A 19,228-nucleotide genomic window follows, 5' to 3' on the forward strand; every position below is an offset into this window, starting at 1 on the left:
ATGAAACAGCCTTCTGGGGTATTATGAATATCATGTTTGGGTAGTTGTTACTTACTTTTTTCTATAAAAGTAGTACCCTGCTGCAGCTCCTGCAACAGCTACTATGAGACATGCACATGTGATTCCAGCGATGGCACCACCTGAAAGACCCTCTGGTTCTTTAATAATCTCTGAAAGAAATAACAAGAAACAGGGACATTTAGCCTTACATGTACTGGACATTATTTTACAAATTCACAAACACATTATGCATCATCTGTAAATGAACATGATCAGAAAATAATGCTATGGTTTTACTGAAGACGATGGCAGATGGTTAATGTTCAGACCTGATGTACTTTTAGTTGTTCAGATATCCATTTGGTTCATTTGGGAAAAAAACGTAAATATATTTTAATTCATTAAGATAAATATTTGGCAGGTCTTTTCCAAACACTAAATACATACCTGTTACTTCCAGTCTGTGCATGTTGGAATCTGTCTTCTCAGTGACATTATTCGTTGCTTCACAGATGTATTCTCCACTGTCTGTAAATTCAGCTGAGTCTTTAGTGTACTCTGAAGAATGGTAAATAACTGTTCTGTTGTGTTTCCAGGTGTAGGTGGCAGTCGGTGTGGACTCAGCAGAGCAACTTAATGTTAAAGGTGTTCCTACAGAGACTTTATTTGGACCATCGATTTTAATATTTTCTGGTCCATCTGAAAAACAAATAGGGAAGCGCAATTAATCAGTGAAATTATCTAGTGAAATACTGTTATAAAAAAATAAAAAATAAAGATAATTAATGTGCACTTTCAATAATTGAAGAGTCAATACACACTGTTACCCACAGTTCACATCCATGACATATGTGAAACTGTCACTGCTGATGGGACTGATGACTCTACAGGTGTATCTCCCACTGTCTTTTCTACTCAGATTCTTCAAGGACAACACTGTATTGTTGTCATAAAACATTATGTTGTCAGTAGAGTTCAGGTTTGAGCCGTCTTTCATCCATTCTTTGGTGAACACAGATCCAGAAGCATCACAGGTTAAGTTGAGTGACTGTCCTTCAACTGGCAGGGCTGTAGAGGAGGTGACAGAAACATCTGATATATTCTCTGTAGAAGAGAAAAAAAAAAGATTGAGTGAAAAATGTAAAATCAGGACATAACTGAATTATGTCTAAATAAATAATGAAGTAAAACATGAAGAACTATCCACACTCACTACAGTTATTTTACAGTTCAAAAAACTACACATCAATTACAACAATTAACAACAATTTTTCAACAATCTTCTTCTCAGAAAAAACTTGATATTTGTTGTGGAACATTTTTGGGGCAAGGTCTACCAAGTTTGTTCAAAGAAATGGGAAATATTGGTTTTATCTATCTATCTATCTATCTATCTATCTATCTATCTATCTATCTATCTATCTATCTATCTATCTATCTATCTATCTATCTATCTATCTATACATACATACATACATACATACATATATATATACACACACACACACACACACACACATACACACATATATATATATATATATTTTTTTTTTGTTTTGTTTTGTTTTTTTGTTTTTTTTTTTTTTTTTTTTTTTGACCTTTTAAAAATCCCCATTTGTTTATAATGGGACAAATTTCAAAGTGCGAACTTCAAAACAGTTGTAGATATTGATATTTACTATTGGCAATAGATAGGAAGTCACATATGGGCTTTCATTTGGTGCCATGGCCTTTGACCTTGAGTGACACTGAAAGGTCAAACGAATGTCAATTAATGTCTTTAAATATGTCGGACTACAGGACCCTTGGTCCTATTTTTATTTATCGCAAAAACCATATGATTATGTTGTTGATAATGCTGATTAGTTCATAGTAAAACCCATGTTTAATGCAGTGATCTCAGTTCTACTTTGAATACTTGTATGTTTCCACAGGGGCCTGTTATCTGTCCAACAGGGTCCACTCTCTCTACATTATTTCGTGTGTGTTCAAATTGTGCCATTGTGTTTGGTCAGTTTGTGCATTTCTTTGGGTGCATAAAACCCCACTTCTTTGATACTTTAATCCTGTTTAATCCTCACTGCTTGGCTGCTTGGTCCCTAACAGTGCTACAAACCTCTGAACTTCAAATGGACTATCACTTTCATGGTCTAACATCATGGTGATTCACAATGTGTCACATTCAAGGACTCCAGGACACACTGACATGTGGACAGGAATCAGGGATTGAGCTGCTAATCTTCAATTGGTTTGATGGACACTGTGAATAATGGTCTTTATTTGTCACTATATAAAAGTTAAAGGTTAACTTATATTCTAATTTATTATTTGGACTCACAAGTACCTCACCTGTTTCCACTGTTTATCTTAGTCTATGAGACAAAGATTAACTCACTTTATTATCCCTGTAGGGACAGTAGGTTTTCGTATTTGACCCACCCTAATACATACACAGTACCTAGCATTAGCATGTAGCACATCAGGAGCAGTGAGCTGCCACTGAAGGCACTCAAGGACCAACTCTATATGTTCTGCATCTGTGTTCAGGGGAACTGACAGGAGAATTAACCTATATGTACCTATACTGTATGTGTTTAATGACAGGAAGAACGTGGAGGAAACCTGTCAACGCAGAGAGAAAAGGTAAAAGTAACACAGAAAGGCCCTGATCCAACTGAGAATCAACCCACATAAGCCCAATAAATGCACATAAATTTTTACTCAGTTATTATACACTGAATTATTATTCAGTCTCATAAAGAAAAAATTTAAAGTCTGTTAAACCTTTCAGTGCAAACTTACTCAGAACAGAAATGAATAAAGGCTCAGATGTTTCATTTCTTATGGTTTTACTGTTGAAGGCCTGACAGCTGTAACTTCCACTGTGATGCATCTGAATGTTCATCAGTCTGAACTCTGGTCCAGTACCAGACTGAAGGACTCCATTACAAAACCATGTAAACTCAGCTGTAGGTTCTGAAACAGCTGAGCAGGACAGAGTGACGTCTGAACCTTCTGGATGGTGTTTTTGTGATGGGGATACCTTCAAAGTGACATTTTCAGGGCCATCTGAAAAAGAAAACCCCAAAACATAATAATTATAACAGATATCATGTTAGTAGGATGAGATAAAGTAAATAATTGGACTCATAGTGATCTTAGAACTGATCCATGTGCACAGCTGCATCACAGTACACCAGGTCATAAAACAAAACACCGTACAGTGAGAAACCATGCAACTAAAAAATTTCACTGACATGTTGTTTTGTCGTCTAATGGATTCATTTGGCCTAAAGATTCTGGTGATATTTCCGAAATGCAGCAAAATGAAAATTAAACAAAGTAAGTTTTGAGTTATAATTTCTCCAGTCACAGTGTCATGACAATAACAACATTGAAAACCTAATGTTTCCATGCACACACTGACAGTTAAAATACTGAGTGTGTAGGTTAATAACTCACAGCTGATGGTGAAGGTTACTGGATCACTGGTTCCATCACTGACCAGATTGGACACAGAACACCTGAATGGTCCCTGGTCGTAGCGGGTCACATTGACTATAGTCATAGTGGATCCTCCATCAGTGATCTGAACTCTGTCTGCTGTAACCTCAGAGCTGTCGTTCAACCAGCGAAAAGAAAGGGAGGATCCAGAGGAGGAGCAGGACAGACGGACAGAGCTGAACTCCATTAAGTCTGTGCTGCTGGTGGTTATTTTCACATTAGAGACTGGAACTGTGGATGGAAAATAAACTGGTTTAATATTTACCATCTAATGATGAAAGGACAGTTGAGGACAACATTTCAGTACAAAACAGAATGTATATTCTGAGTTTATAATAGGTCCTGTCAAAAATAAAAATAGGACCAGTGGCCCTGTAGCTTACCGGCCAAATTAAAAGGTTTGGGAAATGTATCCAGATGCCATTTATTATCACCCAGTTATGTGTATTTATTATATTACAGAAATAGCCCATGTTTTGGTCATATTCCAGTCAGATCTGTAAAAAAATCTAATTCCAACTTGATATCATTGATACTTACTGATTTATTGCATCAATCCACTTCCTAAGTCTTATAATGGGAAAATTTTTCAAAGTGGCACCAAATCCAGAATCAGATCCGGATCTAAATAATTTCAATACCTTGTGTTGACATCATCATAAAGAAGCTGTATACCAAGTTTGAAGTCAATCAGAATTGTAGTTTCAGAGAAAAAGACAATTGAATTTTTTTCCCCCATAAGAGCCCATGTTAAATTTTCCTTAAGTTCCTGGATCCAGAAGAAGATCCTGATCAGCATGTGGCCATTATGTTTTGGTCATCTCCTCATCAGGGCTGTACTGTAGAAATTTACACTGGAAATCATTTATAGTTACTGAGTTATTGCATCGATCCACTTCCTATCTGTTATAATGGGGAAATTTTTCAAAGTCGCACCAAATCCAGAATCAGATCCGGATCCAAATAATTTCACTAACTTTTGTTGACATCATCATAAAGAAGCTGTATACCAAGTCAAATCAAAGAAATTTAGTTTCAGAGAAGAAGACGATTGAAATTTTTGTAACACAGATTTGAACAAACAGTAGTATTTCTTACACTGAAGCAGTGGTTACTGTCCTCTGTTCATCACTGGAACAGATGTAATGTGTGAAACATTTACTTACCCTGTACATTCAGTGTTTTTCCTCCACCTAGTGCTGCTCCTGCTTGAGTTACAATGGTCACAGTATAGACTCCACCATCATTTAGAGACACATTTCTGAGTTCCAGAGACCCAGTAGAAGTGTCGATGGTGACCCTGTCTTCATACCCTGGTCCAGGTGTAGTACCGGCAGAAGTATATGTGATGATTACACCTCCTTTAAACTGCCATATTATTGATAGCAATGGTGTTGGTGTTGGATCCAGTGTTGTTGTGAAAATCACATTTTCTCCTACAGCTGCATTCAGAGGACCATCTGGTAACACATCAGCTCCTTTGGTTAAACCTGGAGGAAACAGTTACAGTTCTGAGAATATTTACTCAAACAGAACCAAACATTTAGGGGAAGATGAGGTGAGTGTCAGATCCATGTCTTTTATGTTCATTGCGTTTGCAGGATCTACAATGAATAGAAAGGAGGAAGAACCAGACCAAACCAATTATTAATATAATTATCACAATAAAAGTATTTGAATGTTAACGCAAGTATATCTGACCATTCTGTGAAATAAAATCAGAAATATTCATCATTTATGTCACTGTCCTAATAAAACAGGTCAAAAAGAGTGTACCTGCAGATGTAACCTGACAGTGTAAAACATATTCAACATCAACTATTTAACTTGAATAATTTTAACATAAAAACAATGGACTTATAAGACCTTCACAAACCTGGAACAAATGGTTACAGCTCTGAGAATCATGAGGAAAAACAGATCAAGTAGACCATGATACAAAATCACAGCTGTCACAATAAAACTGCAGTTAAAAATGCAATTAAGAATTTATTATTGATCTTTGTTTCTTTATTTCTTTCATTATTGTTCAACCAATTCAGTCCTCAACACAAAAAAAAAAAAAAAAAAAAAAAAAACACAAGAGAGTAAAGAATTGGTGGACAACTTTTTTTTTATTGTTCAGTGGTTTATAGTATCTGATTCAAGATTATCAGTAAACTAACTTTCATCAGACACAGAATGAGAGATTAGCTTTTATTAAATCAACAGAAACAGTTTTACACTTAACTAGTCTTTCTAAAACATTTGATTAACACACACACATTGATGTAGGTGTTGTTTGACACCTTTAAACATCTGTAATTAATAGTTAGGTCTAGATGATGAAATCTCTTGGTTGAATAAGATCTTACCTGAGATTATTATCATCACAATACATTCTCTAGATTTTTCAAATGGAACATTTATAAATCTGTTGTGTAAATGTACACAAACCAATATATGTACATATTTGTTATTTGTTTTTTAATTTATCTTATTAAAATATGTAAGAATGTTGCCCATTTAATCTCTGAGGCAGATAATTTCTTTAAAATAAACAAACAAAAACTGTAGACCATTTATTTTCAGCACAAAAACAAATGCCATTGTAAGGTTTAAATGAATAAAAGAGTTTGCAATGAGTTTTAACACAAACATCGTGTCTCAAGAAAGTCATGAGAAGTAAACCTGGATTTAATTTAATGATGTAAATTAATAAATTCATTAAAAATCAACTAAACATTTAACCAAAGTTCAATAATTACACAGTATAAAGCTGTATGTTGACTAAATAAGAATATGTCTTTAGTTTCATTAATATCAAAAGGGTCGTTTTAATATTAACAGTGGTATCTTTTAAAACAAGTCAGGAAGAATATAATACAGCAGTATATCTAATCTGACATTAGCGAAAAATGTAACGAAACTTTAATACAGTAAAAACAATCAACTTATAAGGCCTTCACCACCAAGTGACAAAATATATTTCTGCCGTATCAAAAAAATATGTGGGTGTATTTACCGAATATAACTCCCAGGATGATTCCATGTATCAAGGCCATTTCCTTCACAGGATCATCAAAAAAGAAATGAATTTCCACAAAGTTCTGTTCTTCACTGATTTCAGAGTAAGAATGTGGATAAGAAGGCAATAGGAGGATGTAGGTGACTGAAATAAAAGCTCTGTACAGGAAAACAGCTGACTTATCCACTGAACAGTGGATTTGTTAATCATTGTCAGTATGGACTGTGAGCAGCAGTAAATCAATAAAAAAAAAAAAAAAAAAAAAAAAATGAAAATCAGTTTTGTGATGTAGGAATAAGTTTTGCATGTATGTTTTAAAGAACACTGAATTTCAAACTCATGCAGTGTTATTACAAAAATCTTCTTCTTGCCCACCTGGCTGGTGTCTCCTTCAGACTGGGGTCCTCTACCAGAGGCCTGGGGGCCTGAGGGTTCTGCGCAGGACCTTAGCTGTTCCTAGGTCTGCGCTCTTTTGGACAGAGATCTCAGATGTTGTTCCTGGTATCTGCTGGAGCCATCCTCTCGGCTTGAGGGTCACTGCCCCTAGTGCCCCGATCACTAATGAGACCACTGTTGCCTTCACACCCCACATTTTCTCTATCTCCTCTTTCAGCCCTTGGTATTTCTCGAGCTTCTTGTGCTCTTTCTTTCTGATGTTGTTATCACTTGGGATTGCTCCATCTATCACTACCACTGTCTGCCGATGTTTATCCACCACCACTATGCCAGGCTGATTGGCCATCACCATCTTGTTGGTCTGGGTCTGTAAGTCCTACAGGATCTTGGCCTGTTTGTTCTCTATCACCTTCGAGGGTGTCTCCCATCTGGACCCTGGGACCTCCAGTCCATACTTGGTACAGATATTCCTGTACACTATGCCCACTACCTGGTTATGCCGCTCCATGTATGCCTTGCCTGTCAGCATCTTACACCCTGCTGTGATGGGCTGGACTGTCTCAGGGGCTTCTCTACACAGCCTACACCTGGGGTCTTGTCTAGTGTGGTAGACCCTGGTCTCTATTGCTCTGGTGTTCAGGGTCTGTTCTTGTGCAGCCATGAGTAGTGCCTCTGTGCTGTCTTTCAGTCCAGCCTTTTCCAGCCACTGGTATGTTTTCTCAGTATCAGCCACTTCTTCAATTTGCCGGTGGTCCATGCCATGCAGGGGCTTGTCCTTCCATGATAGCCCCTTGGGCTCCTCGTCCTTACTGCTCTTTTGTTGCCTGAGGCATTCACTTATCAGTTGGTCATTGGGGACCATTTTCTTGACATATTCCTGGAGGTTTGCTGTTTCCTCCTAGACAGTAGTTCTGACACTTACTAGTCCTCAGCCCCCTTCCTTTCACTTTGTGTACAGCCTCAGGATGCTGGATTTAGGGTGAAACCCTCCATGCATGGTAAGGAGCTTTTTTGTCTTGACATTAGTGGCTTGTATCTCTTCCAGTGGCTAGGATATGCCAGCAGGGTATCTGATCACTGGTAGGGCATAGGTGTTAATGGCTTGGATCTTATTTTTGCCGTTCAGCTGACTTTTCAGGACCTGCCTTACCCTCTGTAGGTATTTGGCTGTGGCTGACCTCCGAGCTGCCTCCTCATGATTGCCACTTGCCTATGGGATCCCCAGGTATTTGTAACTGTCCTGCACATCTGTAATGTTCCCTTCAGGTACCTCAGCCTCTTCAGCTGTGATTGCCTTTCCTCTTCTAGATATCATCTGCCCACATTTATCTTGTCCGAATGACATCTCAGTGTCTTTGCTGTAGATCCGAGTGAGGTGAATCAGGGAGTCATTGTCCCGCTCATTCTTGACATACAGCTTGATGTCATCCATGTAGAGGAGGTGGCTGATGGTTGTTCCACTTTGGAACCAGTACCCAAAGCCACTCTTTAAGATGATCTGGGGGGGTGGGGGGGTGGGGGGGAACATAGGTCTCAAATTTTTTTTTTTTCTTTCTTCTGTCATACCAAAAATGTTGATGTGATCAGAATAGATTGGTTTTCTGTGTTTTGTCTATGCCTTCTCCTCACCACAACTACTGCAGCCAGTTTTACGTGAAGTTAAAACCTGCCTTTCAGATGCGCTAAATATAGATGCAAAATCAGCCACCACAATCAGTTTCAGGTTTGGTAAATCACATTGCACGTGCTAAATAAATATTTGCATTTACTCTTCCCAGTAGTTTTGCGCGTTCTGGCAGAAACACCCATATTGCATATTCATCAGGGCAAACACGGTAAATGGGTTGCATGAGCTATTTTGCCCATTTGAGAGGCGCAACCCTCGGTGCACCCTGTTAGTAGATAAGCTTCAATGTGTTTTTGCGTGTGCAGTCAAGTTTGCGCATGTTTTTGCACACGCAAACCTTTAGTAAATCAGGCCCTTAGTGCCCTTTTGATGTTTTACAGCTTTAGGCACTCCAGTATCCATGCATGTGGCATTGAGTCATAGGCTTCCTTGCAGCCAATCCAGGCAGTGCACAGGTTGGTGTTCCTTGTCTTACACTCTCGGGAAATTGCCCTGTCAACCAGTAGCCGGTGTTTGGCTCCTCTGGTGTCATTGCCTATTCCTTTCTGTGTTCTGCTCATGTATTACTCCATGTGCCTACTCATCTTAGCTGCTATGATGCCTGATAGGAGCTTCCATGTGGTACTGAGGCAGGTTATAGGCCGGCAGTTGGATGGTATTGTTCCCTTCTGGGGGTCCTTCATTATGAGGACTGTCCAGCCCTGGGTTAGCCACTCTGGGTGGTTTCCCAACTTTAGCAGCTGGTTCATCTGTGCTGCTAGGTGTTCATGGAGTGCAGTCAGCTTCTTAAGCCAGTAGGTGTGAATCATGTCGGGCCCTGGTGCTGTCCAGCTCTTCATTTTGGACACTCTTGTTTGGATGTCTGCTAGGGTGATGACAACTGGATCTTGTTCTGGAAGTTGGCTGTGCTCTGCCTGTAAGTCTATCAGCCATTGGACATTAGTGTTATGTGCTGCCTCTTTTTCCCAGACACTCTTCCAGTATTGCTCAGTCTCAGCCCTGGGTGGGTCTGTTGTCACCTAGTTACTCTTCCATTGAGAGTAGACCTTAGCTGGGTTGGTGGAGAACACTGTTTATTCTCCTTGTCTCGATTTCTTTTGTATACCTCTTTAGGTGGGTACCTAGGGCTGTGAGCCTTTGTTTAGTAGTCTCCAGTGCTGCAGCTGTGGACAGTTTGTTATATTTCCTGGGCAGCGCTTTCCTTAGATTCACATCTCTGCTTAGTACTGTTTAATATATACATATATATATATATATATATATATATATATATATATATATATATATATATATATATATATAAAGTGAAACTTTACATCTTTTCAACGTCCAACTCCGGGGTTCTATTCCTCTATTATACAGCATGAGAGAGAGAGAGAGAGAGAGAGAGAGAGAGCAAGAGAGAGAGCAAGAGAGAGAGAGCAAGTGTAAGTGTTTTAGAACTACCGTATGTGGCAGGAGGTTTTGCTCCTCCCTTTCCCTCCATGTACCAAATCGGCACTGATTGAGGGGAGGTGCTACATGTATATATACTGGGGTGCACCCACACACTAAGGGGTCATTTACACGGCGTAGGATTCAGTCGACTCTGGGAAGATTTCATCGTGGATTAGCCTTCTGTTAACATGGAAACGGTGCCTAGAGTGCCTGAATCCGGAAACTTTTGATACCAGGGTCCAGGGTGGAATGTTATCGATACGCTCCGCATTTCAGCTCCGTGTTAACGCGAATCGGAGCGTTCCGGGGTAAAATATGGCATCACCGCATGCGTGCGCAGCCAAGAACCGCCAGTTAACCCACTCCAGGCCAGTTGGTGGCGGTAATGCGCCTCCAAGCTGGTTTGCCAGCCTCTGACACAATAAAGCTGCAGAAAAAGAAGGAACAACCACAACAACAATGGCCGGTTTCAGAACAACATACGTGCTGCTAACTGTGCTCAGTTTGCTGTTGCTTCTCCACCAAAAGTTAGACTTACTGCGTCTACACTCTTACCAGCGGAGACGCATTTCTTATATTCGCCAATGCCTCTTCTTCTTCTTCTCATTTAAAGGCTGTCTAAACCGGAAATCGTTTGTGCGCAGGCGCGCCACTGTTTCACTACGGCTCTACATCGCCAGCTACTGGTCTGGCATGGCCACTACAGCGTATTCAGCCGTTCTCGCGGACTCATGTTAACGCAGATCGTTATCATAGCAGCTAAGACGAAGCCGCTTAACGCGGAATGATTTTATAATGCAAAGAAGAAATCTTTGTGGAATTAGATCCTAGTGTTGCCGTGTAAACGTACCCTAACTCTCTCTCTCTCCCTCACCGGCGGCAGCGTTAACTGTGTGGTAGTATAATCCAGTGTAACGCTGGCGGCTGGTCGGCGCGTTCAACAGGTGAAATGTTTGAATTCAGGCTTTTTGGCCAGTTGCGCAAAAGCTCTTTAGTAGCTCCGAGCATTGATGATATTACCATTCAGTGTAGTGCGGCTGACTTCTGGAACGGTGGGTAGAAGCATGTTTCCCTGCTGGGGTTTGATCGGGGTATATGTGCTGGTAGGTCGCTGTTGTCCATCCTTCAGTGCGGTTCTGTTCTTTGTTGCCTGGCTCCAGGAGCTAATTATACTTTTTTATGCTGCAGAGTGGTTGAGCCAATTACAACTCCTCCATTCTACACACAGCGAGGCTGTGGAGCTGGCGCCCATCCCCAGCTTTGACTGGCCATATTTCCCTCACTCTCCTGAAGTGCTGCTGTTCTGGTTTGATGGTTGTGTGTTAATCCTTTTGTCCGTGGTCGGCATAGGTTTGCCTCATGCCCTGGCCGAAGCTCGTGGCTAGCGTCTACAGAGCGATGCGGATGTGCCCATTCCCCTCTCCAGGCGTTTCTTTCTTTTCATTCCGTTGATTTGTATTCAGTTGTGTTAAGTGTCTTTGTTTGTTTGTTTGTATTATATTGAAGTCGTTTCGGTGAATCTCTTGTAATATTGATTTTTTTTTTCCTCTTTTTGTTCTGTTCTAGTGTATCATAGGGTCGTGTTTATTATAATTGTATTTTTTCTGTTTGTTATATTGTGTTTCTCTAATTGAATTTTGGTTTATTTTGTTTTTCTTTCTTTTTGTATTGTTGGAGTGTTTATTTTCATTACTGTATTTTTCTGTTAGTAACTTGCGTTTATAGTCAAGTTTCTTATTAATTGAATTTTTTAGTTTATGTATATTTTTTTTTCTTTTTGTTCTATGTTTTGTGCATTCTTAGTTTATGTCATTGTGTTTTGTTTAGTTATTTGTATTATAGTTTGATTAATTGTATTCATTTTAGTTGAGGGGTTTGGTACAGCACGTGGCCCTTTTTAACTGTTTTCTTTCTTTCTTTTGAACAGGTGCCATGGGCCTAGGGCAGCAGCGTGATCCCTGGTGGTAGATTTTCTTCACAGTTCCCAGTTTTCTTTGGTGTGCAGCTTCACGGGTGTTGGTTTGCACTCCCTTTTTGTACATTTTGTTGGATCCCTGCCGCAGTGGTAAGCCCCAGCCCTGTTCACCTTTATGGGCCGTGTGCTAGCTTTTAAATAATAGTAGTCTTTTTAATATTTTTTTTGTTGTTCAATAAATTGTTTTAAATTGAAACCGTCTATGCCCCTGTGGTATGTGTTAAATCTGTGGACCTGTGAGCCTGTCACTAATTTCCTGGGGTGCAATTCCCCGGGTGGCATTGTCATTTACACTCCCCACACTCGCCACACGTAGTTCATAGGTGTTAAAAAATATTCGTCTTATCGTCTCTTCTTTCCCCATTGTTGTCTTTCACCGGGACTTGATGTGATCCCAAACAGGACTATAATGATAGAGGGTCTTCAATCTCTTCCTTCACATTATATACAGGTTCACATTATATATATATATATATATATATAAATATGTATATATATATATATATATATATATATTTATTTATTTATTTATATATATATATATATATATATATATATATATATATATATATATATATATATATATATACACACACACCATATATCAGCTGCTATTTCATATTTTGGGTCATTGTGCACTAGTTCAATATGTCCGTCGGAAACTTGCGCGGATTTAAAGTTCCGCATTGAACAACTTCTTTCATTCCTTTTTCTTTTTCTCAACATACTGTGCTGTTTCAGTACAGCTGTTTACCAAACTGAACAGGTGTGTATTGGTTAAAAGTTTTAGAACACCCCAACTTTTCCAGTTTTGAATTGAAATTCAAGCAGTTCAAGTCCAATGAACACCTTGAAATGGTACAAAGGTAAGCGGTGAACTGCCAGAGGTAAAAAAAAAAAAAAAAAAAAAGGCAAGGTTAAACAAAACTGAAAAATAATGTACATTTCAGAATTATACAAAAAGGCCTTTTTCAGCGAACAAGAAATGGGTTAACAACTTAAAGCAGTTCTGCAGCAATGGAGGTTGATCAAGCCTCGAAAGTCGGTGCTACCAATTCCTACAAGTGTCCCAACGTTTCTTAATTACTTACATCCCCCTCTGTCTGCATAAAAGTAGTGTTGGAACACACTTTGGTACCATACTGTTGTGAGCATTATTTGAACAGTATTGTACTGCAGAAAGTAGCGTTACTATAAAAATGGAAAAGGCAATTAACGATAGAAGAGAGACAGACCATCAGAACACTTAAAAATGTAGGTCTTTCCTACAGAGAAATTGCCAAGAAAGTCAAGGTGTCAGTAAGTCCAGTTTCCTTCACCATATAAAGGCACTCAGAAACTGGGGGAAATGCTGACAGGAAGAGGTCTTGGCAGACCTAAAGACACAACAGAATCAGAAGTCAAGTTTATGACAGTCAACAGCTGGAGTGATAGGAGACTCACAGGACAACAGCTTCAAGCACATCTCAATAGTGGTCATAGTAAGCAAGTGTCAGTTTCAACTGTGAAGAGAAGACTTCCAGTTGCAGGTTTGATGGATCAAGTTGCAGCAATAAAGCCATTGCTGAGACAAAGAAAAAGAGGCTTGCCTGGGCCATGAAACACCGCCAATGGACTACTGAAGAATGGAAGAAGGTGTTATGGACTGATCAACGTTTTTGCAGGTCTTTTCCAAACACTAAATACATACCTGTTACTTCCAGTCTGTGCATCTTGGAATCTGTCTTCTCAGTGATATTATTCGTTGCTTCACAGATGTATTTTCCACTGTCTGTAAATTCAGCTGAGTCTTTAGTGTACTCTGAAGAATGGTGAATAACTGTTCCGTTGTGTTTCCAGGTGTAGGTGGCAGTCGGTGTGGACTCAGAAGAGCAACTTAATGTTAAAGGTGTTTCTACAGAGACTTTATTTGGACCACTGATTTTAATATTTTCTGGTCCATCTGAAAAACAAATATGGAAGCACAAAAAATTAGTATTTGTGTCTAGTAAAATATTGTAAAATAGAATGATAAGGAATGCACACTTTCAATAATTGAAGAGTCAATTCACACTGTTACCTACAGTTCACATCCATGACATATGTGGAACTGTCACTGCTGATGGGATTGATGACTCTACAGGTGTATCTCCCACTGTCTTTTCTACTCAGATTCTTCAAGGACAACACTGTATTGTCATCATAAAACGTTATGTTGTCAGTAGAGCTCAGGTTTAAGCCGTCTTTCATCCATTCTCTGGTGAACACAGATCCAGAAGCATCACAGGTTAAGTTGAGTGACTGTCCTTCAACTGGCAGGGCTGTTGAAGAGTTGACAGAAACATCTGATATATTCTCTGTAGAAGAGAAAAAAAAAAAGATTGAGTGAAAAATGTAAAATCAGGACATAACTGAATTATGACTGAATAAATGGTGAAGTAAAACATGAAGAACTATCCGCACTCACTACAGTTTTTTTTACAGTTTAAAAACTATACATCATCTCTATCGCCAGTGTGACATTAAACTGACTTTAAAACAAGGTCTGAGAAAAATGACAAAATGAAATGAAAAAAAAAAAAGGAATAATGCAGAAGGAAACTGTTAAAATCACAAGTTTGTGCATTAAACTTGACTTGAATCATTCAATATTTACTAAATATTTGACTTTCACAACCTTCTTATTTAGTCACACATCTGTGTTTTACATGACAGATAAACCAAGTGCAACTTAATTTGAGTTTGTGTTTTTAGTCCAATGGCCCCAGGGGTCCAATGGACTATTGGTATCAGTCATTGTCTGTCTGTCGTCCATCCAGTAACAATTTTTCAAGAATCTTCTTCTCAGAAATAACTTGATATTTGTTGTGGAACATATTTGGGGCAAGGTCTACCAAGTTTGTTCAAAGAATTGGGAAATATCGATTTTAAGTCTTAAGTCTTTTTTTTTTTTTTTTTTTTAATTTTTGAACTTTTAAAAATCCTCATTGGTTTATAATGGGACACATTTCAAAGTGCTATAATTTCAAAACAGTTGAAGATATTGATGTAATTACTATTGGCAATAGATAGGAAGTCACATATGGGCTTTCATTTGGTGCCATGGCCTTTGACCTTGAGTGACACTGAAAGGTCAAACGAATGTCAATTAATGTCTTTAAATATGTCGGACTACAGGACCCTTGGTCCTATTTTTATTTGTAGTAAAAAATCATATAATTATGTTGTTGATAATGCTGATTAGTTCATAGTAAAACCCATGTTTAATGCAGTGATCTCAGTTCTACTTTGAATACTTGTATGTTTCCACAGGGGCCTGTTATCTGTCCAACAGGGTCCACTCTCTCTATGTTATTTCGTGTGTGTTCAAATTGTGCCATTGTGTTTGGTCAGTTTGTGCATTTCTTTGGGTGCATAAAACCCCACTTTTTTGATACTTTAATCCTGTTTAATCCTCACTGCTTGGCTGCTTGGTCCCTAACAGTGCTTCAAACCTCTGAACTTCAAATGGACTATCACTTTCATGGTCTAACATCATGGTGATTCACAATGTGTCACATTCAAGTACCTTACCTGTTTCCACTGTTTATCTTAGTCTATGAGACAAAGATTAACTCACTTTATTATCCCTGTAGGGACAGTAGGTTTTTGCATTTGACCCATCCTAATACATACACAGTACCTAGCATTTGCATGTAGCACATCAGGAGCAGTGAGCTGCCACTGAAGGCACTCAAGAACCAACTCTATATGTTCTGCGTCTGTGTTCAGGGGAACTGACAGGAGAATTAACCTATATGTACCTATACTGTATGTGTTTAATGACAAGGAGAACCTGGAGGAAACCTGTCAACGCAGAGAGAAAAGGTAAAAATAACACAGAAAGGCCCCGATCCGACTCAGAATCAACCCACATAAGCCCAATAAATGCACATAAATAAGAATTATTACTCAGTTATTACAGATAGAATTATTACTCAGTCTCATAAATGAAAATTTGAAAATCTTTTAAACCTTTCAGTGCAAACTTACTCAGAACAGAAATTAGTAAAGGTTGAGATGTTTCATTTCTCATGGTTTTGCTGTTAAAAGCCTGACAGCTGTAACTTCCACTGTGATTCATCTGAATGTTCATCAGTCTGAACTCTGGTCCAGTACCAGACTGAAGGACTCCATTAAAAAACCATGTAAACTCAGCTGTAGGTTCTGAAACAGCTGAGCAGGACAGAGTGACGTCTGAACCTTCTGGATGGTGTTTTTGTGATGGAGATACCTTCAAAGTGACATTTTCAGGGCCATCTGAAAAGAAAACCCCAAAACATAATTAAAACAGACATCATGTTAGTAGGGTGAGAAAAAGTAAATAATTCCCTGTGTGCTTGCAATACAAGGCACAGGGGACTAAAAACAAAACACCATACAGTGAGAAACCATGCAACTAAAGAATTTCACTGACATGTTGTTTTGTCGTCCAATGGATTCATTTGGCCAAAAGATTCTGGTGATATTTCCCAAATGCAGCAAAACGAAGATTAAACAATGTAAGTTTTGAGTTACAATTTCTCTGGTCACAGTGTCATGACAATAACAACTTTGAAAACCTAATGTTTCCATGCACACACTGACAGTTAAAATACTGAGTGTGTAGGTTAATAACTCACAGCTGATGGTGAAGGTTACTGGATCACTGGTTCCATCACTGACCAGATTGGACACAAAACACTTGAATGGTCCCTGGTCGTAGCGGGTCACACTGACTATAGTCATAGTGGATCTTCTATCAGTGATCTGAACTCTGTCTGCTGTAACCTCAGAGCTGTCGTTAAACCAGCGGAAAGACGGAGAGGATCCAGAGGAGGAGCAGGACAGACGGACAGAGCTGAACTCCATTAAGTCTGTACTGCTGGTGGTTATTTTCACATTAGAGACTGGAACTGTGGATGGAAAATAAACTGGTTTAATATTTACCATCTAATGATGAAAGGACAGTTGAGGACAACATTTCAGTACAAAACAGAATGTATATTCTGAGTTTATAAAGGTCCTGTCAAAAATAAAAATGACAAGCAGCACTTCTTCACTTGTTAAATGAGAATGTATGATGACAAACAATCCTCTGTCACAGTCTCACAGTGATTAATATACAACTGAAGGTGGAGAAACAGTAGTTTGAAACATTTTACACAAGTTTTTGTGGCCATGAAACTATAACAGTAACATTATTACATTAGAACAATAATAAACATAAAATGAAATAAAATTCTTTGTAATAATACAATCCAACACATTATTAAATGTTATTATCTTACTGGTCTGTTTTCCAACCACTTTAATACATGTTCTATTAAACAATGAACACAGATTTGAACAAACAGTAGTATTTCTTATATTGAGGCAGTGGTTTCTGTCCTCTGTTCATCACTAGAATAAATGTAAGCTGTGAAACATTTTCTTACCCTGTACATTCAGTGTTATTCCTCCACTTAGCCCTGCTCCTGTTTGTGGTATAATTGTCACAGTATAGGTTCCACTGTCCTCTGGAGACACATTCCTGAGTTCCAGAGACCCAGTAGAAGTGTCGACAGCGAACCCTGGTGTAATTGTGACATCGGCAGAAGTAGACATGACAATTACCATATCTTTGTCAAATATCCACATTATTGATTGCAATGGTGTTGGTGTTGGATCCAGTGTTGTTTTGAACATCACATTTTCTCCCACAGCTGCATTCAGAGGACCGTCTGGTAACACACCATATCCTTTGGTTAAACCTGGAGGAAACAGTTACAGTTCTGAGAACATTTACTCAAACAGAACCAAACATTTAGGGGAAGATGAGGTGAGTGTCAGACTCATGTCTTTTATGTTCATTGAGTTTGCAGGAACTACAATGAATAGAAAGGAGGAAGAACCAGACCAAACCACTTATTAATATAATTATCACAATAAAAGTATTTGAATATTAACACAAGTATATCTGACCATTCTGTGATATAAATTCAGAAATATTCATCATTTTATGTCACTGTCCTAATGAAACAGGTCATAAAGAGTGTACCTGCAAATGTAACCTGATAGTTTAAAACATATTCAACATCAACTATTTAACTTGAATAATTTTACCATAAAAGCAATGGACTTATAAGACCTTCACAAACCTGGAACAAATGGTTAGAGCTCTGAGAATCATGAGGAAAAACAAATCAAGTAGGCCATGATGTAAAGTCACAACTGTCTTACAGTGAAACTACATTTAAAAATCCAATTAAGAATTTAGTATTGATCATTATTTCATTATTTCTTTGATTATTGTTCATCCAATTGAGTCCTCAACAAAAAAACACAACAACACACACAACAGAGTAAAGAGTCAGTGGACACCTTATTTCACTGTTCAGGTGTTTATGGTATCTGATTTAAGATTATCGGTTAATTGAATTTCATCAGACACAGGATGACAGATTAGTTTTACTTCATTAAAATAATGATCTAATTTTCCTACAATATTTGTTAAACACACACACACACACAATGCACACACACATCACAGCAGGTGCAGTCTAACACCTTTAAACATCTATATCTAATAGTCGGTCTAGAAGATAAAACCCTCTGTGCTGAATAAGGTTTTACCTGAGATGACGCCAAAGAAGATGATGTGAATCGCAGCTTTATTCATCGTATCTGCAGAGTCCTGACTTATGATGAAGAAGTGTGTATTTGTCTCACAGTCCTTCACTCTACTTTGCTCATTTCAGTTTGTGATGTCAATTTTAATGTACAAGGAAGAGAACTAGGACGCACTGGGATGAAGGGGTTTTCCCATCAGTTTACCTTTCATCCACTACCTGCACTTGAATTACTTATTAATTCGAGTGTTTAATCATTTCAAAGGTCATTTACAAAGATCAGGAGGAAAATAAAGTAGTATTATGCCCCAAAAGCAGGATATAAACAAACACAACAAAGCACAAAACTCATGCATCTATGTTTATATAGAATTTCCTTGCATTTCTTGCTCAGATTTTAACTTTTTATTTCATTTCGTCTGACATTTTCTGATATGAAGTCAAGTCATATTTTTTCCAGCTCTTCATCATTTTATACAGGATCTGTTGGTGCACACTTAAGTATTCATCCATCTAATCTGCTTAATACTGAGGAGGTTTATGAGGACGTTGGGACCTATCCCAGCTACCAACAGGGCACACCCTGGATGTGTCAGATCACACAAACAAACAACTATTCATTCTCACTTTCATATATGATTTTATTTATGTGTCTTTGATGATGGGAGGAAGTT

The 19,228-nt window shown here is 38.4% G+C and overlaps 1 protein-coding gene across 1 annotated transcript; it reads right to left on the bottom strand.

The window, feature by feature from the left end:
• Positions 1–823: 823 nt before the first annotated feature.
• Positions 824–17,513, bottom strand: LOC115435806 (carcinoembryonic antigen-related cell adhesion molecule 1-like). Its single transcript, XM_030158420.1, has 6 exons — positions 17,382–17,513; positions 16,587–16,859; positions 4,671–4,994; positions 3,463–3,735; positions 2,803–3,069; positions 824–1,104 (listed from the first exon to the last, which is right to left on the bottom strand). Exons 2-6 carry the CDS (start codon positions 16,813–16,815, stop codon positions 824–826), a joined length of 1,374 nt encoding a protein of 457 aa, XP_030014280.1. The 5' UTR covers positions 16,816–16,859; positions 17,382–17,513.
• Positions 17,514–19,228: the final 1,715 nt, after the last annotated feature.

The sequence above is a fragment of the Sphaeramia orbicularis genome, chromosome 16 (genome assembly GCF_902148855.1).
Source record: "Sphaeramia orbicularis chromosome 16, fSphaOr1.1, whole genome shotgun sequence".
Taxonomy (NCBI): Eukaryota; Metazoa; Chordata; class Actinopteri; order Kurtiformes; family Apogonidae; genus Sphaeramia; species Sphaeramia orbicularis.